Source organism: Nuphar pumila, chromosome 11 (assembly GCF_984573655.1).
Source record: "Nuphar pumila chromosome 11, dmNupPumi1.hap1.1, whole genome shotgun sequence".
Classification (NCBI taxonomy): Eukaryota; Viridiplantae; Streptophyta; class Magnoliopsida; order Nymphaeales; family Nymphaeaceae; genus Nuphar; species Nuphar pumila.
The window spans coordinates 111,035,779-111,062,138 of NC_143259.1; the positions used below are offsets into that span (position 1 = coordinate 111,035,779).

Sequence of the window (26,360 nt, forward strand, 5' to 3'; positions counted from 1 at the left end):
CATTTTTCTCCTGTTTTGGCTGAGGGTGGAACAAGGGCAGGGTGGAGTCCAGTCCAAGTCTTCTATCTACAATCCAAAAACCTCTTTGGTGACCCAAAGTCCAAAGTCCAAACTCGTAGGGGACCCACCAAGTACGCGCAATACTCGGCAATCTCATTTCCTTTTGAACGTTGAATTGCTCGACAATTGGACTGCTTAATTAAATCTCTCTCTCTTCATTTTCGGTTTGTTGGGTGGGGGGTTATTTCCTATCGAGGATTGGACAATAATCTATCACTTCCCATCCGATGGATTCCTCTTTGGTTTCCAAAGCCAAGACAGGTTTCTCTCTCTCTCTCTCTCTCTCTCTCTCCAGTTTGTGGATATTGATCGAAATCTTTGTTTGGAATTGTGGGTACGCTGGCTTTTCGAACAATTCGATGGATGGGTTCCAGCACTCCATTCGGCGGCAGCCAAGGCGGAGAAGGTTCTGATCGATATCAAATCCGACCTCAGGAATGATCGAGGTCTCTCTCTCTCTCTCTCTCTCTCTCTCTCTCTCTCTCTCTCTCTCTCATCTGTTGGATTTTTTATGATTCGGGGACAGGAAAGGAGGAGAAATCCATACCTATCTCGAGCAAAAATTCAGAGAATGAAGGAGTACGTACAATTCCCATTACTCACCACCATCACGCATATTTTTTATGTGGTCTTAATTCCTGGGGTCATTCCTCGTTTATGCCAATGCTGGTTTTGTTTCTTACTATGCAAATGGAAGTGAAGAATCCTTCTTTTTCCTAGTTTATGCAAAGAGACTTTTAATTACTTGGAATTTAATAGCGACTGAACAGAGTTGTAGAGACCGAATTTCTCTTTTCTGAAAAGGGTACAGACCCACGTCTCCTGCATCCAATTGATTTCTCATGTATTCTTTTCTGGTTGACTTTTCCCTTATGTTGGTACCTGGTGTTAAGAAGGTTGTAATTATTCAGTTTATGACGTGCACGCCAATGGATGTAGATTTAACAAAACGCAATAGTGCTGCTCAAAATAAAAAAACTGATATAGTAATCTAAAGTTTGTTAAGTGTTTCTTTGTTTAAAAAAAAAAAAAAGTTAAGGGTAATAAGAATCAATGAACCTGTGCACATAGTGCCTCCGCGTGTGCGTGTGTGTGTTCTATGGGAGGGTTTGTTCTTTTCTATATGGATTTTCCACAATGTGTTTTTCTTTTCATGGAACGCTAGACACCTAGAAATGAGAAATGGCTTAAAGGGGATTTCAAAGTGTTTCTTTCTCACTTACCCCTGTTTCATGCTGACCTCCCACTGTGGCAGTCATATTTTTAGTTATTACTGAACTAACCAAATTGAATAGTTCAAGTAAAAGAAATATAAGAACAACCCACCATTTTTTGTGCAAGGAAAAAAGGCGTTCTTATCCAATTTACAGGTTCCTTATAGAGAAAGCCGCATAATTATCTAAGACATTCTTGGAGTTGCTACCATGAACTTCTTGATGACATTCTTATTTTGTATGAAACACGTAGATATAGTTTTGGGATTATGACCATGACTGGTAATGATTAATTTTCAATTCACATCCTGACTAGCTTGTATCATGTGTTCCCGTCATGTGTTCCAGTCCATGTAAAGTAAGTTTGTGCTATGGATTGAGCATATTTATGGAAGATGTAGTCTTTTAACCCTTTGAATGCCATCAAGAAACGACTACTTTATTTATTAGATCACAAATATACTAATCTTGTTGTTCAAACTTAAGCAGACTCGAGTGAAGCAAGATTGGCAACGTTATTTAGAGAACATAAGAAAGGGAAAAAGAACAGATGCAGAGGTGAAGACTGCTTGTTCAAATTCTCTTGTCCATGATCAAGTTTTGAGTAAGAGTGAAAGTGAATATGTTATTGATGACCAAGTAAGAATTCTTCTTGTTTTTGTTTTTATAAGTCATTTATTTAGTATTTTATTCACACACACATCAATATTTTCCTTTATTTTCAGTCATACCATCTGTGAATTCTTTGTAATCCTTACACCTAGAAAGTTACCAATGTCTATAGACATGGTGGAGGGCTTCTTTCTGCTGTTTGATTTTTGTTGTTAGTCTAGAGTTTAAGATATTTAGTGAGTCAGAGAACTTTTTTATTGGATTTTATTAGGTGAAAGGTGGTCATTTTTAAGGCATGTAATGAAGAATCCCAACTGAGTGTAAAGAGGAAATTGTGCAGCTTCAGGTTCCAAAAAGTGTTAGGGGGTCTTTCTTCAAAGGATTACTGCTAGATAATGGTATAGAGGAATGAAAAAGAAGATACATGCAGATAGTGTTCAATGATATAGTAGCTTAAATAGCCTATTGTTGTTTTAGTAAAAAAAATATTGGTCAATAGAGGAACAGGATAATAAGCTCAATGTGAGAGCTTTCCTAAGAGTTGAACGGTTACTTCTGTTTCTTAGACTGTGCTATTTGTCTACGTTAGACAATTATCTCATTGTCACCTGGTCATTTTCCATTGTGACTTGTCTGGATCTTTTTTTCTGTTGATTGATCTGGATGACCAAAATGAAGCATGTTTTGTGTTTACCATTGCTACAATCTGCTTCATGTTCCCTGTATAATGAAATAATAGATATGGATGTTCTCTTTCATTGTTCACTGAAGATGGACCTTTATTCTTAATGGATTCACTAATTAATATTTATCAGTTTGTCTGTATCCTTCACCAATGATGTTGCATCTGGATTACTTCTTGGTAGGCACAAAGCAAAAGTACTTTTCTTTTCTCGTTGTAGAAAGTGATTATGAAAATTATCATGGTTTTCTCTTTTTATGAGCCAACACAAAGTAGAATACTGCAACCATGTTAGTGTTAAGTTACCAGTCATCTTGCTTTATGGAAAAATAAATTTCTTTCAAGAGCAGGAAGGATGAATCTTATCCAATCCACTCTTTGTACAATTTGTATTTATAGGTTTCAGTTCACTTCATCTCTCAGTGCATGAAAATTAGATAATGACTACCTGTTAAATTCGTGGCAAGCTACATGCTTGGGATGAGGTTTGGATACCAAAGGAACGGTGACTCTTTGTGATTTGCTATTTCTTGGATAAACATATTGCTTTGATGGCTAAGAAGCCTTGTGTTCTTATCTCCAAGTTTGTGGCCAAGATTCCTGCATAGGGTATATCTTATTTGAGAATCTTTTTATTTGTTGCACATATCTATCTTGGGTATGATGAAAGAGTTTAGTGAACAATATGTGTTTTCTTGAGTTGAGATTTGGATACGGAGCTGATACAGACACTTCAATTGGTCTCTGCTTTGCTCCTTGGAAGAGACTTCACAATAAAGTTGATCTGCATGGTGAGATGTATATGGAGAGAAGTGAGGAAATCTTTTGGTTTTCAATGTGTTTGGTGAGGTCACTCTCATGTTTTTGCTTCAACTCTAAAGTTGGCTATTTGATGCAGAATGTTAAGTCGAGATTGGTTAAGGAAACTTCATGGGTATGTGGTTAATGAATGCCTTTTTCGTTTGGTCCAGGAAGAATTCATGGATGACCTGTTCCCTCATGTAATTTGTCCATACCTTATGGAGTCACCTTGTAAATTTAGTTGGTTGATGTGAGACAAAATCATGTCCCTTTCCTTGTTAAACATGAGATTGGATCAGGACACATTATAATTCTACTTCAAGGTTTAAAGGTTTACGTCATTCATTCAGATGTCTATCTGAATGACTTGGGGTTCAGGAATATGCTACTTCTGAAAATAACTCTTCCAGGTGGCTACAACCTTTATATATCTATCTTGTGGTTTGGGGTTTAGGGTTTACAGAATTTTGGGAACAACTGTTATTTATTCCATACAAAGCTAAGGGGGATTTAACATATCTTACTGCCTATATTGAAAGATTTATGCAACTCCTCTCCTTGGGTACCTAAAGTTGTATACTTATGCCATGTATAGAAATGCCAAGTATCATAATTGTAGATTTGAGGTGCATTTTGTGGTGGCTCTCTTATCTCTAAAGAAAAAAGAAGCTCCTTCATGGGTTGTACAACTCTTTGAGGGATACATAGCTATTATTTTATAGTCTAGATGACCCGAATCTGGCTAGCTTTATTGTGGTTGGAAGACCACAGTTTTGTGTGGATCTTGTTATGATGCATGACCAACCACTTTGCTTCGATAGAGTTCCAATGGCAAAAGATAATTTGTTCTAATATGTTGGCTAAGAAACTGTCTTTGTAATTTTAGGCAAACTTTTATCTGAAAACTAGTTTCCTTTACCTAATGCTCTGTGTTCATCTTATCGTATTGTAACCATTTTGTGGCGAGCTCCTTAAGTTTGTAAAAATAATGAATGTAACTGGAAGATGATATGCATATTCTAGGGACTACAGGATTTTTTATTTTCTTTTTTCTTTCCTTTTTCTAATTGGATGGATATCCTGCTTACATTTTTTGCTGAAATTTTTTAACAAGGTACAATCATTGTCTTGATAAATTTGGAACTGATATCATTTAATAATAATTTGTTCAGAATACAGAAAAAGGTGATGCTAAAGAAAATCCTCGCTCAGAAGCATCAAACTCCACTATGGTGATTCCATCAACATGTGTTAAGCAGTTGGCAACTGCTATGGAGTAAGTTGTTTATTTTGATGTCCCTTGACAAGAAAGAAAGAAAAACTTATATATGTTTTTTGAGCTTCATAATTTTGCCTGAGAAGTCAATCTATTTCATGTTGCATTAACCGATTGATGAATTAGGAAACATTACTTATTTAATTTCAAACATATTTTTCTGTTTACCTTGCTATGAGTCGATGCAGTTATATTTCCTACCAACCATTGCACCAAGTTAGCCTTTTCATACCTTGAGCTATTAAATGTTATATCCGGTATCCAATTTTCCTCATCTAAGCAATTTATTAGGATGGTATTTGGTTTATTAATGCTGTAGTGTCTACGGGAGGTTATATATGCAAGCTTTATTTGTTCAACCTGACCCTGTAGATGTATTTGGCATGGTGTCTTTGTAATGAAATACAAAAAATATGTGCACAACACAAGACAATGCAATGTTGTGAATAGCATTGAGGCGTGGCGAGGCATAAGACCCGTTCATGAAGCAAGGTGTAAGGCGTAAGCTTCACAAAAAATATTAAAAAACTGGCCAAATAAAAAAACAAAAATAAAGATGCATCATTTATGTACTATTAATGAATAATTGGATATTTTAATAAATAATCTTCAAGAAAATCACAATAACTAGCAAGAACCACTCTACATATTTATATAAAGGCCAACATAATGCTATACACCACACATAGTTATACATAGTAAGCAGTAAACACAATTGCATAATGCAAATAGCATGTCACTCGTATAAAGCACAAATAAGCAACAAATCAATGAATTACTAAATTATTATATATAATTAATTAATTAACAAGAACAAAGTATTTTTCTAATTAACAAGCTCGGTTGTTCAAGAAAAATAAGGGAAGAAGAACAGAGAGAGACGAGAATACCTCATCCTCCTTTCGGTATAGAGAGAGAGAGAGAGAGAGAGAGAGAGAGAGAGAGAGGAGTGCCCTAATCGGAGCCTCCCCTAAGTTTGGTCCAATGGGCCCATTTGACCCAACATCAATGTGGCACACGCCTCAGCCTGAGGTGCGCCTTGCCATGAGGTGTGCGCCTCATAGCCTATGAGGTGCACGTCTCATGGCATTTACACGTTTTTTGTGCGCCTCGAGGCATGCTTTTAACATCATTGAGACAATGTAAGATGTGCACAAATACATAGCCACAAAAGGCAATACACAATAGCCACTAAGGGCAAATACAAAGATCACTAGTGATACATAAGCACAAGCCACTAAAGGGCTGAAAAACACAAAAAATAAATAACATTTGATAAAATGCTTAAGAAAGGCCTTGAACAAATGTGGGAAGAGGCCCGCATATATATACATGAGAAAGAGAGAGGCTAGCCCAACTAGCCTTTAGACTAGGGGCTAGTCTCAACGACTACAAAAAAAGTCTATACTGCCCCTAATGGACAATGTCTATTATATTAATAGGACTAAAAATAAAAAGACTAAATTGCCTCTAAAGGACAGTACCTATTACAAATAAATAAAAATATTTATATTACAATAGATAAATGTATATATACATATGAATTGTATGTATATATGTACACACGTTTAACACCCCCCCTCAAACTTATGGGAACATGACCGACAATTTGTTAAGAAGAAAAGAGAAGCGAGGTGATGTGTTCTTGGGTCTAGGTTAGGAACTTTTGGGTAGGGGATTGGCTCGGTTAGGTCAAGGTCTAGGTCAATGGTCAACATGGGTAAATAGGGTGCAGGTTTAGGATGGGGTTCGGTAGAAAAATCAGTGCGCCCAAACGACACCACAAAAAAGTCCCAAATTTGAAGGGATGATTCTGGACACCTTGGACTAGGTTTGTGTAAAATTTGAGGGGGCAGGCGACACGAGGACAGAGAGAGATGATTTTTAGGACATGACAAAATGGGTTTTGGGGACAGACAGGCCGACTTATAAAATCGAGTTCTCCTTGCTGAGAGCTCAATAAATCATGGGATTTGGAGGGTAAATACTAGACACCCTGAAGTATATTGGGTCCAATTTTTAGACTCAGATACATCACGGTTAGGGCATGGCAATTTTATGAAGTCTGACTATTTTTCAGGGTAGGTCAGAAATCAGGCTTGGGCTGAGTTGACTTTGGGGGCTGCTAAACTCGGTTTGGGTTAAGGAAAAGGTCTGGGATAACTTACTGAGGTTTGATAGATGTGGTTGAGGTCTGCTACAGGGCTAGTTCAGCTGGGGACATGCCAAGGCTTTACGGGATCAACTTGGACAAGGTGAGACCGTCGGGGATTTAGAGTCAAGAGAGAGGGAATACACAATAGCCATTGGACTAGCCCAACAGGGCTAACCTCTCTCGCTTTCTCATGCATTTATATGTAATGAAATACAAAAAATGTGTGCACAACACAAGACAATGTAAGATGTGCACAAATACAAAGCCACAAAAGGCAATACACAATAGCCACTAAGGGAAAATACAAAGATCACTAGTGATACACAAGCACAAGCCACTAAAGGGCTGAGAAACACATAAAAAATAAATAATATTTATTGATAAAATGCTTAAGAAAAGCATTAAACAAATGTGGGAAGAGACCTACATATATATGCATGAGAAAGAGAGAGAGGCTAGCCCTGTTGGGATAGTCCAATGGCTAGTTTGACTAGCTGTTGGGCTAAATAAACTAGCCATTGGACTAGCCCAACAGCTAGTTGGGATAGTCCCAATGGCTACAAAAAAAGTCTATACTGCCCCTAATGGGCAGTGTCTATTACAGGAATAAGACCAAAAATAAAAGGACCAAACTGTCCCTAATGGACACTACCTATTACAAATAAAGAAAAATAAAATACCTATATTACAAGATATAAATATACATATACATATATATATATATATATATATATATATATATATATATATACATTTAACAATCTTTAGTAGGAAACACACTTTGGATCAAGTTGTTTCAACATAAAGCCCCTATTTTTTAAATTGTTAAACTTTGGTGCTTTGTGAATTATAGATTTTCTAAGCTCTTCGAAGACTGTTTATGTGTCGGTCACATGATCCAAAACATGGACGATGTATACTGATCACATCTGTTGCTTTGATCCATAAAGCATTTGGAAAGGAAAAGAAAAAAATGTTCAGAAACCAGTGGGGTCTGCAGTCTTCTAGAAAGTGCATCCTATCTATTGATTATTAATCCATCTTACCATATGCAGACTTGGTCTACTTCAAGGTTCTGTTTATTTTGTTAATCAACATCATGTTTTTGTTTTATTTAGTATATCCATGTTTGCTTGAGAGAGATTCATATTTTACAAAATTATAACTGTTAGGGTGTTGTTATTCATGAAGAGTAAAGAAGGGCACACGTTACAGTTTTAGTACTATAATGCTAAAGCACCCTTAATACAAATTAAATAAAGATGCAGCCACTAGCACTGCAAAATTGTCCCCAATAATGGCCATTCAGCTGTCAATACTCAATACTGATTTTCTTCTTAAGTTGGTTTAAAGATATCTACCACACCCAGCAGAGTTAGTTCACATGTAATCTTGATTCAGCACCTTTGTTTAAATACTAGCTGATTGTTAATTAACATTTACGTTTTAGTCCATTGGAAAATTGCCAAATCAGCATCACTAGAGGATGCTAGTTTATTAGCATTCAATAGCTTATCGGAAAGATTGCATTAGTTTCTAATCTTGATGGATTTCTCTCATCAAATTCCTTTACACATCTCAATTTACAGAACATTACACACCTTTGGAATTTGATCTTGCTAAACTTTGTTCTGCTTGTCTATCAAAGCACGAGGTTCTGTCCTTGAGTTCAACAACTGGAAATGGGTCTGTGACTTCCTAATCTAGCTTAATTGACACGATATGTTACACATAAAATGCATGGCGACAGTAATTATATGAAAACTAGGACATGAGGGGGCATGTTTAGATATCTGTAGTGTTTAACAGTTTTAATTCTTAATGCACAATTATGAGTTACCTACTCAATACTCAATACGATGAAAAATGAAAATATATGAAGTCATGGACATAGTGTTAACCATGTCCTAAATGGATTCGATTGTGTCCATGAAGTGTTGGAGTGTTCTCAGTGTTCATGTCACTGCATGTCATTTAAAAATAGTTTCTAGGTTTTTGTCTCTTTTAGAAAACCCTTTTCAATTGCAATGTCTTCATAATATTGATTGGTGACTATGCTTTACCTGGATGGACACTAATTTTGAATGGTGATTGAAGTTGTTAAAAGTTGATTTTTTCTGCTTAACATTTCTGGTCATTGCTATGATGGTTTTGACTTTATGTTTGATTGCCAATTACAGTTTAGAAATCTGAATATTTGTGAGCTTTAGTGCAGGAAAGGGAGTAGCTTCAAATCCATAAGAGATCTAGTGGTGCCAACTTCTGAACCTTCACCTTCCAATGACAAGTTAGCCTTTGTTTCTAGTCTTTCTGTTGTGAAGTCATTTGTACTTGGTGATAAGGATGTCAAATCATTTCCTGAAATTAGCTTTCATGAGGTTGCTTCTTACATTCAGCAATTATTTGATACAGGTCTGAATCCACAGCATATCCTTTGAGTTGCATTTGAATTTACATTATATTACACTTATTTGAATTTCTTTTCTTTGCCTTTTCTTCTCTTTCATTGTAATGTCTCCAAGATATTTGCAGAAGCCCTTCCCAGAAGTACAGCTACCTATGGCCCTTTGGACCAGTCTATGACGTACCTGCCAAGGGAAATCCATGGTGCTCCCCCTGGAAGCTTTGTTGTTCGACTTTCTGAAATCATGGGCAGCATCAAAAGTCCACGAAAAATGGCATTGTTTTGGATGGGCATCATTGCTGAAGTATGGTTTCCCATAGATACTGTTTCATTTATGCTTCTATACGAGAATATACTAATGTTTACATTCTTTTTGGTCCCTTGTGTATTCACCTGCAAGAAGGGTATATGCATGTATTCATGTTTTTTTCTTTTGTGTGTACATGTTACTGATAGAAATGGTATGGAGATCGTTTCCTGCAGTCGCACAATGTGAGAGTGAAGAGAGAGAAACAATATGGGAGAAAGGAGCAAGGGTCTTGTGTTTCAGCCTCACGCCCATTTATGTATGTATGTATGTATGTATGTATGTATGTGTACAATAAAGTAAAAGATAAAGATAATGTACAGTAAGAAAGATATAAATGCCCTTACAACACATTACATATTCTTAACACGCCCCCTCAAATTGAACATAGGTCTCTTGTGAGAACCATGAACAGTTTGCCCTTAAGAAACCAATGTCTGACACATGTTAAGGGCTTGGTGAATAAATCAGCAGCCTATTTATCCCCTTTAATAAAGAGAGGTTGAATATCTTTGCTTTCAACCTTTTCGCATATAAAATGTTGATCCAGCTCTACATGTTGGACTGGGTTGAATGTAATAGCAATGGCACTCTTGTTGTCACAAAATAGGAGAGATTGAGAGACAGGTTGTTTTAAGGAAGAGAGAAGGTGACGTATCCACAAGACTTTTGCAGTAACAACTGTCATTGCCGTTTGTAAAATATCTTCAAAGATGTGCACTATAAGCACAAACTCCACAACGGGATACGTGTACAAAGACACACCAAGAACACTTGGACAAAAGTACACAAAGGTACAAAGATAACATTTGAAATGCAAAATATTGAATCAATTGAGCAAAGGTGAGCACAAAGGCTCTCACAAGAATGAATACAATAGTAGGGATACACCCCTATTTATAATACAAGAGGAGACCAAAAGGAGGGGCTCCTACTAGACGTTAGAGCCCCTCCAACGGTTAGAAATCTAACCGTTGGAGGGGGGTCCAACGTCTCCCCCTCCTTTGACTTTTAGTCAAAAAGGTAAAAAGAAAAAGAGAAGGAAAAAAGGAAGAAAGAAAGGAAAAGAGAAAAAGAAAAGAGAAAAGAAGAAAAAGAAAAAAGGAAGAGAAGTTACATGCACATTCACAAGTGTGAATATGCATAAAATGGAAAATGACAGAAATGCCCTTGAGCTACATCAAGAAATATATATATATATATATATATATATATATATATATATATATACATGAATTGATACAATTTAACAACCCCCCCCCTCAAACTTAGGGCGTGATGATCGAAAGTTTTCCAAGAACAAAATTAAATCTGGGGGTACATAGTGCCTTTGTGAAAAAGTCAATCAACTGGTATTCTGAAGTCACATAAGGAAGGTCTATGATTTTCTATAAGTAGGTTTCTCTGACATAGTGGTAGTCCATCTCAATGTGCTTGGTACGCTCATGAAAAGTGTGATTTTTAGCAATATAGATTGCACTTTTATTATCACAACACAATCTTGTAGGTCCTTGGATCGGTACTTCCATATCCTGCAACAATTGATGAATCCACACAATCTCCATAGTCGTAGATGTCATGGCTCAATATTCTGCTTCTGTTGATGAAAGAGACACCTTCTGTTGTTTTTTGCATCTCCATGAGATCAGTGATTCACCTAGAAAAATACAAAAACGAGTAGTGGAGTGATGGTTATTTGGGTCACCTCCCCAATCATAGTCATTATATGCAATCAATTCTAAATTAGAAGACAAGGAAAGAAATACTTCATTGTTTATTGTGCCCTTTATGTATCTGACAATACGAAGCACAACACTCATATGAACTAAAGTAGGAGCATGCTGAAATTGACTTACAGTATGCACGACATGAGATATGTCTGGCCATGTGATACTAAGATACATAAGTGATCCCACAAACTGCCGATAGGGAGTAGGATTTTCCAAAGAAATCCCATCATCACCCTTCATTTTTGAGCCCACAACTTTAGGGGTCTCGCAAATTTTTTCATTTGTAATGTCGGACCTGTCAAGAATCTCGCAAGCCAGTTTAGTCTGAGACAAAAAATAACCTTTATGAGAGTAAGCAACCTTAATACCCAAAAAGTATGTCAGATACCCTAAGTCTAACATTTCAAACCTTTCTTTTAGAGTGGATTTGATATTTCTGATTCCCTTAATATCACTGTCTGTTGTTAACATATCATCAACATATAACAACAAAATTACAATTCCTGCATCAGACTTTTTGACCAAGAGAGCAGTGTCAGTATAACAAGAATTGAATCCAGTTTCAACCATTACTTCATTAAATTGATCGTACCAAGCCTTTGGGGCTTGCTTCAAACCATACAAGGCTTTTCTAAGTCAAAGAACTTTACCCCTTGGTATATCCATGCCAGGGGGCCTCCATGTAGACTTTTTCTTTTAGGTCCCTATTCAGAAAAGCATTTTTAACGTCTATTTGATATATGTTCCATTTTTTAATTGATGCAGTAGTAATTAAACATCCCATAGTAACCATTCTTGCCATAGGAGCAAAGGTTTCTTCGTAATCAATACCATATTCTTGGCTATAACCTTTTGCTACTAGCCGGGCCTTATATCTCTCAAGAGTCCCATCACTCTTGGTCTTAACCTTAAAGACCCATCTACATCCTATGGTCTTTTTTCCTTTTGGAAGACTTTGAAATTCCCAAGTTTTGGCTATGTTAAGGGCACTAAGTTCATTATCCATTGCATCTCTTCATTCTAATCTTTCTTTAGCTTCTTTGAAGTTTTTGGGTTCTTCATACGAGTAAATGGCACTAAGGCAAACCCTATGTTTTGGGGAAAATGATTCATATGATATAAATCTGGAAGGTTTTCTCCTAGGTCTTTCAGTTCTTCGTAAGTTGCTATCTTGAGAGGGCTTACTAAAATCACTATATCTTTCCATCGCACTTCTAAACGTATTTCTATCTCTATGTGAATAAGTAATTGGTTCATTTACTGATTCTTCTACCGGTTGAACAGACAGGGGAGCTTCATTATCAATGTTCTCATTATTTATTTCATCATCACTAAAGAAATCTTCATTCATATTTAGTAATTCAAATAAAAAGGAGTAATCAACATTATCGGGGAGGGTTGTATCCTTCTCAAAACTACTTTCATTTTCCAAAAAAGTGACATTTCTTGATACGTACAGTTTATCATTTTGAAGGTCATAACACCTAAAACCTTTTTGTGTTTCTGAGTAACCAAGAAAAGCACAGGGAATGGCTTTAGGAGATAACTTATCATTTTTATCAGTGAGAACAAAGCATTTGCAGCCAAAAATTCATAATCTATTATAATTGGGTTCTTTTTTATATAAAACTTCGAAAGGAGATATTTGACTTAAATTTTTAGATGGAAGACGATTTATTAGATAGACAGAGGCCAGGACAGCTTCGGCCCAAAATCTTTTTGGAATCTTTTGAGAAATAAGTAAAGTCCTTGTAGTTTCAATAATATGTCTGTGTTTTTGTTCAGCTAAGCCGTTTTGTTGGGGAGTTTTGGGACAAGACCTTTGATGAATGACTCCATTACTCTCTATATAGCTTTTAAAATCATTTGAGAGAAATTCACCCCCTGAATCTGTTCTAAAGATTTGTAGCTTCCTATTGAATTGGGTTTCTATCATTACATGAAAATTCTTAAAAGTGGAAAAGACTTCATGCTTATGCTTTAAAAAGTATATCCAACTGTATCTCGAATAGTCATCAACATAAATAAGATAATGTGAAAAACCTTCCTTAGATACTACAGGTGTGGGTCCCCATACATCCGAATGCACAATTTCAAAAGGCTTAGTAGAAAACATAGATCTTGAACCAAAAGCTAAGCTTCTCATTTTTCCCATAATATAATCATTACAATTGAAATTTTCTTTACATAATGTTTTAGCAAAATGAATATGAGAAAGCTTGTCAATATTTGGATGCCCAAGGCGTTTATGCCAAACATTTACATCTTTATGTTGGGAAATGTTACAAAAAGAAGTTTTTGGAATTTGAAGAGATTTCATGAAATAGAGGTCACCCTTCCTAGAGCCTTCCCTAATCAACTTCCCGGACTGGCGATTCTGTATCCAACATTTATGTGATGAGAATTTTATCACATCCATGATCCAAAAGTTGAGAGACGAAAAGCAAGTTCAAATTTAATTTTGGAATAAATCTAACTTTAGGAACAAAAAAATCTTGTTTTTCAAAGTCTTAAATTCCTTTAATTTCAAGAGAAGCCCCATCCGCAGTAGAAACAAAGGATGGTGAGAGGTTTTTAGAATAATTAGTTAGTGCAATAGCATTTGGAGTCATATGAAAGGATGCACCCGAGTCTAAAAGCCAAAGAATTTTACCTGGAGGAGATAAAGAGGACGCAGCGGCTCCAGAGATAGATCCCTTGAGGAGTGCTTGAAGAGATTCAATAATTTGATTTAGAGATTGATTGGCATTGTTGGAGGTAGACGGCTTCTCCTCTTGGAAGGTTGTCGACATTGCCACCATCTTTTTTCATTTGGGACACACGGGTTTTATGTGCTCTAGTTCTTTACAAAAATGACATGATTTTACTATAGTCTCTTCTTCCATATTGTCCGTTATTTTCTCTTCCTCTTTGATTCTTGTTGAAGTGGGGAGGTTTATAAGGTTTGACATTGCTCCTCGATCTAGATACAGCATAAACTTACTCATCCTTGTTTTTAGAGGGGACGACCAACACATTTTGATTGGTTTTAATCATTCTCAATCTAGTTTCTTACTTAATTGAAAGAATGATAAATGAGGAAGAAAACCACACAGATCTCTAGTAATGTGACTAATCAGATGAAGAAGAAAAATAAAGAGGAAAAGGAGAAGCAAGAATTTAAGAAGATAATGAATCCAACCTGGAACAGTCGGAGCCTTGAAGGAGAATCAGCAGCGTTGATTTCATGGGGTCTTATACCTGCCCTGCTCTGATACCATGATAGAAATGGTATGGAGATCATTTCCTGCAGCCACACAATGTAAGAGAGAAGAGAGAAAGAAACAATATGGGAGAAAGGAGCAAGGGTCTTGTGTTTTAGCCCCACGCCCATATATATATATATATATTGTGTACAAGAAAGTAAAAGATAATGTACAGCAGAAAAGACATAAATGCCCTTACAACACACTACATATTCTTAACAGTTACATGTTGGCATCTTCATCAACTCTTGGCACACAATATGGGTCAGATGTCTGAATTCTGGTTTTCCATCTAATCTTTAAATTGTTCTACATTCTTTAATATGACTTGGTCTCCATATGAAAATTAACAGTGTTTCTCTTCCCTGAGATTCCTTGAACATACACAAAATCATGCCTTTCTCTCTGTCACCTTAAGATTTCATATGTCATGCCCAAACCGTCTAAAATGGTATTCATTGGTATTCTCCTTTATCAGACTAACATCAAACTTCTTTTGATATGTTGAATTATTATACTTCTCATAACTGTCACATGGTTACTCTATTTTGGTTCCCATTCTGCATCCCCTTACATGATAACTATGTTGGAAATTTGGTAAAAATGGTTGTCACCTTATTTGCAGCCATATCCATGTGACATAACTTCTCATTGTTACTGCATCGTTTATCTACTTTAATATATATGTGCTTTCTCATCGCTTTTTTCATCACTTGCTTTTTTCTGTCATGTATCATTTCTAGTGAAATGCCCATTTTGACAATCGTTTATTGTTCATCATACAGTGGATCACTAGATTATATCAACTTCACCTGTCCTGCATAAATACCTATTAATAATGGCTTCCTTTAACCTGCAATCATGTTAAGTATGTGGGTCCATTGTACTATGGCTCTTTAGGGTCCTTTATTTTGTCCATAACTTCTGCATTTCCATAAGCACCATATTTGTGTTACATATACACTCTCTAAAACCATAGCATATCAACATACATATCCAAGCAGAAACCATATTCATCTAGTTGATTTGGCATCTTAATGACAATTGAGAATAGTTCACAAAGCACCATGCAAGTGCCTAGGCACCTAGGTCTCCCTAGTAATCCAGTTTATGAAAATTAGTATTTTCCTTTGTCTATTCATGTGTTTGACTACATAGGGAATAGTCGACACTAAATCTATTGGCTGGCTGTGAGAACTGCAAGAACCTATTGACTAGAAGTTTATTAGCTCCCTCAAATCCTTGCTCTGATACCATGTTAGTGAGAGGAGTTTGGGAGATAAATTTGTGGAATGTTTTGCAAGATTAAAAATAAAGTTGAAACACCCAAAATATACACGTTTATAGGGAAATAATAGCTATACACCCTGTATGCATGATGCATATTGCACTATACTTCATCTAACATCACATTTGTGAAAATGTAAAACAGTAATCATGAATACAAATGCAGTTCTCGATATCACACATAAAAAATTATCATCACTATGTTAATCAGATAGGTCATGCATACAAGTGCAAGATTTTTCTCGTGGATTAATAAAACACCAGCTTCTTTTGAAATTAAACTGAATACATGAACCACATACTGAAAAAAAATAGAAATGGAGGTATACTAAAGGATCCATCTGAATGAAATAAATTGCTTTATTTAAAAAAAAACAGTATATTCAGTGCTGTCAATATTTTAAATTTGATAATTGCATCTCTCACATAAGTCCATTTTTAATATTTCTGCAGAAAAAAACTAATTTTTTTCCTGCAGCTTAGGAGATTCTGGTCTGAGGAGCAACCTATACCTTTACTGCCACTGGATGAGAACCCAGATTTAAACTTTTGTCTTCTACATCAACAACTTCAGGCTGTTAATTGTTGTATTGCAAGGAAAAGGCGCCGATTTGATGCTATCAACTCATTGCATTCTACAATGGAGAATCTCAGTGCAAACTCTGACAACCTTGTTATTTCTCCCCCTAGGATATCTTCAAATCCATCTACACTTTATGCTAGAGTTAGCAATGGAGATCTTGTCCTCCGTCTTGGTGCTGATCATCCCTCTGACAATTTGACCATGTTGGAAACTGGTGAATCTATATATTCTCCTGTAACTCAGGTATAAGGAAAATCTTGGAGGAAATTATTATATAGCTTTATGTGTAGTGATGTATCTTATTCACTTTTGTACTCTTTCAGGAAGGACCTATTTTCACTGAAGATTTTATTAGAGAAACAGAAGAATTTGTGCTCCGGACGGGAAGGTTAGTTTCCAGGAGTAATGTATATCATCTAGCCTTTAACTATGCTCATTTTATTTTTTCCATCATCTACAACATTTCATGAGCATCCCCAAAGACTTTTCTACAATGAATGATAGCATGGAAAACCAAGTGTCCACCAGTGGAAATGCTGTTTCTTTGATTTCTTTTGAAGCTTGTTGTAGAGTGGTATACCTAGGCAGTGGAAGAATGTGCGAGAGAGAGAGAGAGAGAGAAAGAGTCTATTTTCTTATTCAACAATTAGGTCTAATCACCTATTTAAGTAGTGATTAGCCTTAAGAGAAAAATTACACTAAGGTCCATTGTTTTTATAAAATGCAAAGAACCACCTTAAGCATTCGACTAATCTTAACACTCCCCCTCAAGCTGGAGCATAGATATCAATCATGCTCAGCTTACCGCAACATTTTGAGAAGCTGGGCCTGGCAAGAGGCTTTGTAAAAATATCTGCAACTTGATCTTCAAAAATTACATGCTTAGTAGAGATATGTCCAGCTTGAACCATATCTCGTATCTTGTGACAGTCAACTTCAATATGTTTTGTCCTCTCATGAAAAACTGGATTATTTGCTATATATGTAGCTGCCTTGTTATCACACATCATCACCATAGGAGATAGGACCTTCACTTGAAGATCAGTCAGCACTGTTCGAACCCACATTAATTCAGCGGCGGTTTGAGCCTTAAGTCTATATTCTGATTCAGCACTTGACCTAGCAACCACAGTTTGCTTCTTGCTTCTCCAGGAAACTAAGTTACATCCTACAAAAACACAGAATCATGTGATAGATTTTCTATCCTCTACAGACCCGGCATAATCAGCATCAGAATAAGCGATTAGCTCCAGAGTGCTTCCTTTCTTGAATAACAGCCCTTTTCCAGGAGAGGATTTTAAGTACCTAAGTATCATCATTATAGCATTCCAATGTACCTCAGTCGGTTTGTCCATGAATTGACTAACCTTGCTTACAGCCAGAGCGATGTCGGGTCTAGTAACTGTCACATACAATAACTTTCCTACCAATGAGCGATAGCTGTTGCTGTCAACAAGTTTTGACCCCTCATCCAACAAATGAACTTTGCTCTCCATAAGGATATTTGTTGGTTTAGCTCTCAACATTCCTGTTTCTTTTAGTAAATCAAGAACATACTTCCATTGTGACGGAACCACACCCTCACTGCCCCTGGCCACTTCTATGCCCAGAAAATATCTAAGGGACCCAAGGTCTTTAGTAACAAAATGTTTTTGAAGATGGGCCTTTGTAGCTGCAATATCATTCATGTTATCTCCTGTAAGGATGATGTCATCCACATATACCACCATAACAACTATTCCTGAGTTAGTTTTCTTAATGAATAATGTGTGATCTGACGCTGATCTATTAAAACCAAACTTTGACATCACCTCAAAAAACTTTTGAAACCAAGCCCGAGGACTCTGCTTTAGACCATATATCGCCTTTCTTAATCTACACACCTTCTGACACTCTCCCTCAACCTCGAACGCAGGAGGTTGCTGCATGTAAACTGTCTTAGACAAATCTCCATACAAGAATGCATTTTTCACATCGAGTTGACACAGACTCCATCCACGGTGAACAGCTACAGACAGAACAAGACGAATGGTGCCCATTCGTGCAACAGGAGAAAAGGTCTCAAAGAAATCAACCCCATATGTCTGAGTATATCCTTTTGCTACTAATCTGGCCTTATACCTCTCAATTGAACCATCTGAATTATACTTAATAGTATATACCCATTTGCATCCAACAATGTCCACATCTCGGAATCAACGAGGTCCCATGTCTGTTGAGACAGTAAAGCATCCATTTCATCTTGCATAGCCTGCTTCCATCGGTTATCGAGGACTGTCTTTTGATAACTCATTGGAATAGTTTCAGCTGATAAGGTTGAAATAAAAGCTTTCATCTGATTGCCGAGTCTAGCATCTGACACAAACTTAGAAATAAGGTGAAAGGTACATTGTCGTGTCCCCTTCCGCAGAGCAATTGGCATGTCATCATCAGCATGCATATCGTTGCTATCAGGAGTACTTACCTCAGGGGAAGAAGAAGATGGAGGTCTACGCACATACACCAATGGAGGATTGTGAAACTGTGAAGTAGGTGGAGTTGTATGCGAAAAAGAAGGCGCCGATTCCAAGGAGAAAGGAGGAATAGGAAGTGGAAAAGAATCATTTTGATCAGCTTGCGGCCGAGTACCAGTACTAGAATAGTATGGAATAGACTCCAAGAAGGATACATCCGCAATGACATATTCCCGACGAGAGATTGGATCATAACATCGATACCCCTTTTGGTTTTTTGGATAGCCTATAAATATACATTTAATGGCTTGAGGTGCTAACTTATCACGATCAGGTCCAAGTCTGTGCACAAAGCAAACATACTCGAATACCTTAGGCAAAAGAGGAAATAGGGGTGCACTAGGATATAGAATTTGTAAAGGAATTTGGTCTTCCACAGACGATGAAGACATGCGGTTGATCAAATAACAAGCCGTAGTAACTGCATCACCCCAATATGAGGCAGGAACATTGGATTGGATAATAAGAGTCTGTGCTATGTCAAGAAGATGCCTATGTTTTCGTTCAGCCACCCCATTTTGTTGAGAAGTATAGGCACAGGAGGCTTGAGGTTGAATTTCATGATCCCGGTAAAATTGCAATAGAGTTGTGGTTTTAAATTCAAGAGCATTGTCAGTACGAATAATCTTGACAATTGAATCAAACTGAGTTTTTATTTTAATGACTAAAGATTTTAGAATATCTGAAACTTCAGATCTTTCTTTTATTAAGAACACCCAAGACAACTTAGAGAAATCATCGACAATGACTAAATAATGACACTGAGTCCTGGTAGGAATCTTACTAGGACCCCATGCATCAACATGAAGAAGTTCAAAGACCTTATTACTGGACTGACTCTGACTAGAAGGGAACGAACTCCGATGATGCTTGCCCAACTGACATGCTTCACACTGAAATGATGTAGTAGATGGAATCTGAGGAATGACACGACGAAGCTTCGACAATAAAGGATGTCCAAAACGACGATGTCACTGAATAGGACTCGAAGAAGAATCAACTGCAACATAGTTGTTTACCACAGGGTGATGTAGGTAGTAGACTCCATTTTCTTCATAGCCTCCACCAATCTTCTTCCCTGTCAGCAGATCCTGAAAATGACAGCACACATGATCAAATATCACCCTACAATTTAGTTTTTTTGTAAGACAACTCACTGAGAGTAAACTTTGAGGAAATGAAGGACATTTTTCAACTGCAAGGAAGAGGATATAAAAACATTTCCCTGATCGATAACCGGGGAGGAACTCCCATCAGCTAATGAGACTCTCCGATGTGCAGTAATAGCTTTTAGATCTGAAAATTTTTTAGAGTTTCCACAAAGATGTCTAGAAGCACCAGAGTCAATAATCCACTTACTATCAGTGGAAGAACGATGGTCTCCGAAAGAGTAGGCCACACCAGCTACAGGAGAAGAAAAACTTGAAAGACGATGAGAGACCAGCTCTTCATATTCAGCACGACTGAGAGTGATAGATTCACTAGGAGAATTGGTTTCATGCTCCACCTCCAGTTTTGTAGCATTAGCTTTTGGAGCATTTTGCTTCAACGGAGAGACTGCAGGCCGTCCATGTTTATCCCAGCACCGATCTTCTAAATGTCCTGATTTTCCACAATAGGTACATTGAAGTTTACCTCTGTAAAAGTATCTTCAACAAGATACTTTAGTTGATAACGCAACAACCTTGAGAACAAATGTGTGAACATACACACCCAAGAACACTTGTGCACAACAAGCACAACACACCGAATCACAAATGTGCAAAAGCACTCATAAGTTTCATAAACAACTAAAGAGGTTGGGCTATAATACAAGAGGAGCTGCCCATATATATAGGGCTTGGAGGAGGCCTTGGGAGGGGCTCCACATAGTCGTTGGAGCCCCTCCAACGGTCACAAATGTGACCGTTGGAGGGGTCCAACGACTAGTGGGTTGGGCCCCTCCCAATGCAAGTACAAGCATTAAATGCAAAAAAAGAAAATGAAATAAAGAAAAAGAAAAAGAAAATAAATACAAAATCATATTCTCGAAAAAGAATATGTGTAAAATTCCTAAACTACCCTTACTAGGAATATATATATTTTATATATATAATTGGTAAATACATATACATATATTATATATATGTATATGTATTACCTTATATATATAAAATATATATGCGAAATTACAAGTTTGATTACATAATTTAACACCCCCCCTCAAACTTAGGGTAAGATGACCGAAAGTTTGCCAAGAAGGAAGTTGAACCGCTGAGCGCACAAGGCTTTAGTAAAGAAATCTGCCAACTGATATTCGGACGTGACATAAGGGAGATCAATAACTCCTCGGAGATATGCTTCACGAACATAGTGACAGTCCATTTCGATGTGTTTAGTCCGCTCATGAAAGGTGTGATTCTTTGCAATTTAGATTGCACTCTTGTTGTCGCAGCATAGCTTGGTGGGTCCTTCAATTTTGATCCCCATGTCTTCTAACAGTTGGTGAATCCAAACAATCTCCATGGTAGTAGTTGCCATGACACGATATTCAGCTTCAGTTGAGGAGAGCGACACCTTTTGTTGCTTCTTGCATCTCCACGAAATTAGTGAGTCTCCTAAGAACACACAAAAGCCAGTGGTGGAGTGACGGTTATTTGGGTCACCTCCCCAATCCGAGTCAGTATAAGCAATTAATTTTAAGTCAGAAGAAGAGGACAGAAAAACTCCCTTATTTAGAGTACCCTTTATGTATCTTACAACTCGTAAGATGACACTCATGTGGACGGATGTAGGCGCATGCTGAAACTGACTTGCAGTATGGACTGCATGGGATATATCTGGTCTGGTAATACTCAGATACATCAGAGATCCTACAAGCTGTCTGTAGGGTGTAGGATCCAAAAGGGGAACCCCATCATCAATTTTCATCTTTGCTCCCACTACCGCAGGAGTTTCACAAAGCTTCTCATCTGTAATACCTGACCTGTCAATGATCTCAGAAGCAAGCTTAGTTTGAGATAAAAAATATCCTCTAAGAGAGTATGCTACTTCAATACCCAAAAAATAAGTTAGAAAACCCAAGTCAGACATTTCAAATTTATCTTTTAAGACAGATTTTATACTCTTAACCCCGTTAGAATCACTCCCAGTGATGAGCATGTCATCAACATACAGAAGTAAAATTACAATCCCTGCATTGGATTTTCTAACAAATAGAGCAGTGTCAGTAAAACAAGAGGAAAAACCATTCTCAATCATAACAGAGTTAAATCTATCATACCAAGCCTTGGGAGCTTGTTTTAGGCCATAGAGTGCTTTCTGAAGACGAAGCACCTTTCCCTTAGGAGTCTCCATTCCAGGAGGGGCATCCATGTAAACTTCTTCGCTTAAGTCGCCATTTAAAAAGGCATTTTTCACATCCATTTGATAGATGTTCCATTTGTTGATAGAGACAACAATTATAAGACATCGAACAGTGACCATACGAGCTACAGGAGCAAAAGTTTCTTCATAGTCAATACCATATTCTTGACTATATCCTTTTGCAACTAAGCGAGCTTTATACCTTTCAAGGGATCCATCACTTTTAGTTTTTACTTTGAAAACCCATCTGCATCCTATTGTTTTCTTGCCTACAGGAAGATTTTGAAATTCCCAGGTTTTGGCTCTTCTTAGAGCCTCAAGTTCATTGTCCATGGCATTAATCCATTCAGGGCACTTTCGTGCTTCTTCAAAATTTCTAGGTTCTATATAAGAGTGGATGGCACTAAGGCAGGCTCTATATCTTGGTGAAAAAGAGTCATAGGAGATGAACCTAGAAGGAGGCCTTCTACTTCTCTCAGTTCTGTGAGGGATCATTTCATTCTGAGTGGCACTGGAACTGGCATCATTATATCTGTCAAGAGCACTCCTAAAGTTGTTTTGATCTCTATGAGAGTAGGTGATAGGGTCTCTAGGTAATTCAATAGATTGATGTGACGAAGGAGGCAAGGAGATGTTTTCCTTGATTTCAAATTCATTTGGGTTACTTTGATCTGACTCATTATCACTAGTATCATCGTCCTTATTTAGTAAATCAAATAGAAAGGAATAATCCATATTTTCATTATGGGGGTCACAACGTTCAAATCCACTAATATTTTCCAAAAAACTCACATTTCTGGAAACATATAATTTGTCACTTTTGATATCATAACAACGAAACCCTTTTGGGGTTTCAGAATAGCCAAGAAAGGCATATGGAATGGCTTTAGGAGAAAGTTTGTCATTCTTATCAGTGAGAACAAAACATTTACACCCAAAGACCCTTAACATGCTATAATCAGGTTCCTTATCATACAGTTTTTCAAAGGGAGAAATTTTGTTTAAATTTTTCGATGGGAGATGGTTTATGAGGTAGACAGAAGTAAGGGCTGCCTCAGCCCAAAGATTTTTTGGAATGTTTTGAGAAATGAGCAAAGTCCTAGTAGTTTGAATAATGTGCCTGTGCTTTCGTTCGGCTAACCCATTTTGTTGAGGGGTTTTCGGACAAGATTTTTGGTGAAGAATACCAAAATTTTCAAGATAACTCTTAAATTCATTTGAGAGATATTCTCCTCCAGAGTCAGACCTAAAGATTTTTAAACTTCCATTGAATTGATTTGAAATCATCGTGTGAAAATTTTTAAAGGTTGAAAAAACTTCATGTTTATGTTTAAGGAAATAGATCCAGCAAAACCTAGTATAGTCATCCACAAAGATCACATAATATGAAAATCCTCCTTTTGACATTACCGGAGCCGGTCCCCATACATCTGAATGGACAATTTCAAATGGTTTTGTCGTAAACATGGATCTTTGAGGAAAAGGCAAACCTTTCATTTTCCCAAGAATGCATTCATTACACAAAAAGTCACTTTTACAAAGATGTTTAACAAAGGGCAAATAGGAGATTTTAACAATATTGGGATGACCCAATCTCTTATGCCATACATGAATATCTTTGTTTTGGATGACATTACAAAATTGACTCTTGGGAACTTGAAGAAAATCTACGTAGTAGAGGTCTCCTCTTCTAGAGCCTTCTCCAATCAATCTCCCGGATTGGCGATCCTGTATCCAACATTTATTAGAAGAAAATTTTATATCGCAACCATGGTCCGCGAGTTGGGAAACGGAAAGAAGATTTAGATTAAGGTTTGGGATAAAACGGATTTTTGGAACAAAGAAGTCTTGTTTTTCAAAATTACCTATTCCTTTAATCTGAAGAGATGTTCCGTCCGCGGTAGATACAAAGGATGGAAAGAAAATTTTAGAAAAATTTGAAAGAGAGCAATAGCTAGGGGTCATGTGAAAGGATGCCCCGGAATCTAAAAGCCAAGATGACTTACCGGGGGAAGAGGATGACATAGCGGCTCCGGAAGTACCTCCCTTGAGAAGAGGTTGTAGAGCTTCTACGATTTGTTGAAGTGAAAAGGACTCACTTGATGAAGAAGGTCGTTCTTCAACTTGAGATGCCATAGCCGTTGCAATCAATTTCTTCCATTTAGGACACAAAGGTTTGATATGTCCGGGTTCTTTACAATGATAGCAAGTCACTTTGCTATAGTCTCTTTTGCCATACCGATCATTTCCTCCTTGCCCTTGATTCTTGAAATGAGGAGGTCTATAGGTCCTTATGTTATTTCCCGGTCTTGACACGGCATTAGCCATTTCACCATCTTCTTGAGTAGAGGAAGCAACAAGAATGCTAGGATTATTTTTGCCAATCCCCATACGGATTTCTTCACCACTTAGCTTGGTGATAACATCTTCAAGTGAGGGGGATGTGAAGGCGGAGAGAAGAGAGGACCGAACTTGTTCAAATTCGGGTCTAAGGCCATTTAAAAAATTGAAGAACCGATCTTCTTCAAGTTGTTTGTGCCTTAATTCGATTGCCTCACCACTCCATTTAGGTTCAAGGATTGCGAGCTCATCCCAAATAGAGGATAATTCGGCAAAGTACTCCCGAATGGTCATGTTATTTTGTTGGAGAGTCAAAGCCCTCTTTTGGAGAAAGTACTTGTGGGATAGATCTCTTGAGGTGTACATTTTCTCAAGATATACCCAAGCTTCGGAGGCCCTTTTGAATTTGATGATATTGGCGTTTATCTTGGTCTCAACGGATGAAAAAATCCAAGATAAGATCTTGAAGTTCTTCATTTCCCAATCATCATGTTTCTTAGAATACTCTTCAAGGGCCTTTTGTCTTTCATCCCCTTCAAGGATCTTGATATCCCCTCCTTCAATAATGGTAATTTTGGGTTCCGGTTCCGGTATGGATCCATGAACGTAACCCCAAAGCCCCTTTCCTTTAATATGGGCTTCCATATTACCGGCCCAAACATGATAGTTTGAGCCATTAAGCTTAAACCCAAGAGAAAAATGGGAGTCTTTTTCGCCCATTAGAGAGGAAAGAATGCAATGGATAGTACGTACCTTAATTACTTTTTGCGTCTTTCTTGACAATAGAGGCTCCTAAAATATTGCTTGAAGAAGGTGATCCTCTTTGATTTTAAAAAACTTGAAGGCACGCTTTTCGAGGAATGTACGGGAAGGCGAATCGCAATTCTTCTTCTTCAACGAGGCTCTGATACCATGTAAAAGTATCTTCAACAAGATACTTTAGTTGATAACGCAACAACCTTGAGAACAAATGTGTGAACATACACACCCAAGAACACTTGTGCACAACAAGCACAACACACCGAATCACAAATGTGCAAAAGCATTCATAAGTTTCATAAACAACTAAAGAGGTTAGGCTATAATCCCAAATCCCTTACCAAAATACAAGAGGAGCTGCCCATATATATAGGGCTTGGAGGAGGCCTTGGGAGGGGCTCCACATAGTCGTTGGAGCCCCTCTAACGGTCACAAATGTGACCGTTGGAGGGGTCCAACGACTAGTGGGTTGGGCCCCTCCCAATGCAAGTACAAGCATTAAATGCAAAAAAAGAAAATGAAATAAAGAAAAAGAAAAAGAAAATAAATACAAAATCATATTCTCGAAAAAGAATATGTGTAAAATTCCTAAACTACCCTTACTAGGAATATATATATTATATATATATAATTGGTAAATACATATACATATATTATATATATGTATATGTATTACCTTATATATATGCGAAATTACAAGTTTGATTACATAATTTAACAACCTCTACCTCCCATACCTCTTCCACGACCTCTGCCTCTAACATTCATAAGATTTCCTCATCCATAACTAAATGGAACAACCAAAGCAGATGACTGAGATGCAGGTTGAGATTGTGGAAGAAAGATGGCAAGTCTGCTCAATCGATTGTATGCATCCGCAAGGGTAAGAACATCAGATCCGGTCAACATTTGGACTTTAGCAACTGTGAATTCTGATGATAGGCCTGTGAGGAACTGAGCAACCATAGTTTGTTCTTGATGGTCCTTCTGGATTGAGCAACACAGAGGTCTATGAGCATTCAGTCTCTCAAAAGCAGCCTTAACAAA

The 26,360-nt window shown here is 37.2% G+C and overlaps 1 protein-coding gene across 4 annotated transcripts in view; it reads left to right on the forward strand.

Annotated features, from left to right (window-relative positions):
* Positions 1–204: 204 nt before the first annotated feature.
* Positions 205–26,360, forward strand: part of LOC149822840 (Rab3 GTPase-activating protein catalytic subunit) — a 73,097-nt gene continuing 46,941 nt past the window's right edge. The window contains exons 1-9 of one of the 4 annotated variants that reach the window (XM_089980096.1): positions 205–321; positions 435–506; positions 587–639; positions 1,761–1,913; positions 4,542–4,645; positions 9,016–9,212; positions 9,333–9,508; positions 16,252–16,599; positions 16,680–16,744. In XM_089980096.1, coding sequence (XP_089836222.1) covers positions 288–321; positions 435–506; positions 587–639; positions 1,761–1,913; positions 4,542–4,645; positions 9,016–9,212; positions 9,333–9,508; positions 16,252–16,599; positions 16,680–16,744 — 1,202 coding nt within the window. In that variant the 5' untranslated portion in view covers positions 205–287. Of the gene's footprint in view, positions 322–351; positions 507–586; positions 640–1,760; positions 1,914–4,541; positions 4,646–9,015; positions 9,213–9,332; positions 9,509–16,251; positions 16,600–16,679; positions 16,745–26,360 lie in introns of those variants that run through there. The other 3 variants (XM_089980097.1, XM_089980099.1, XM_089980098.1) reach the window with 3 other exon arrangements.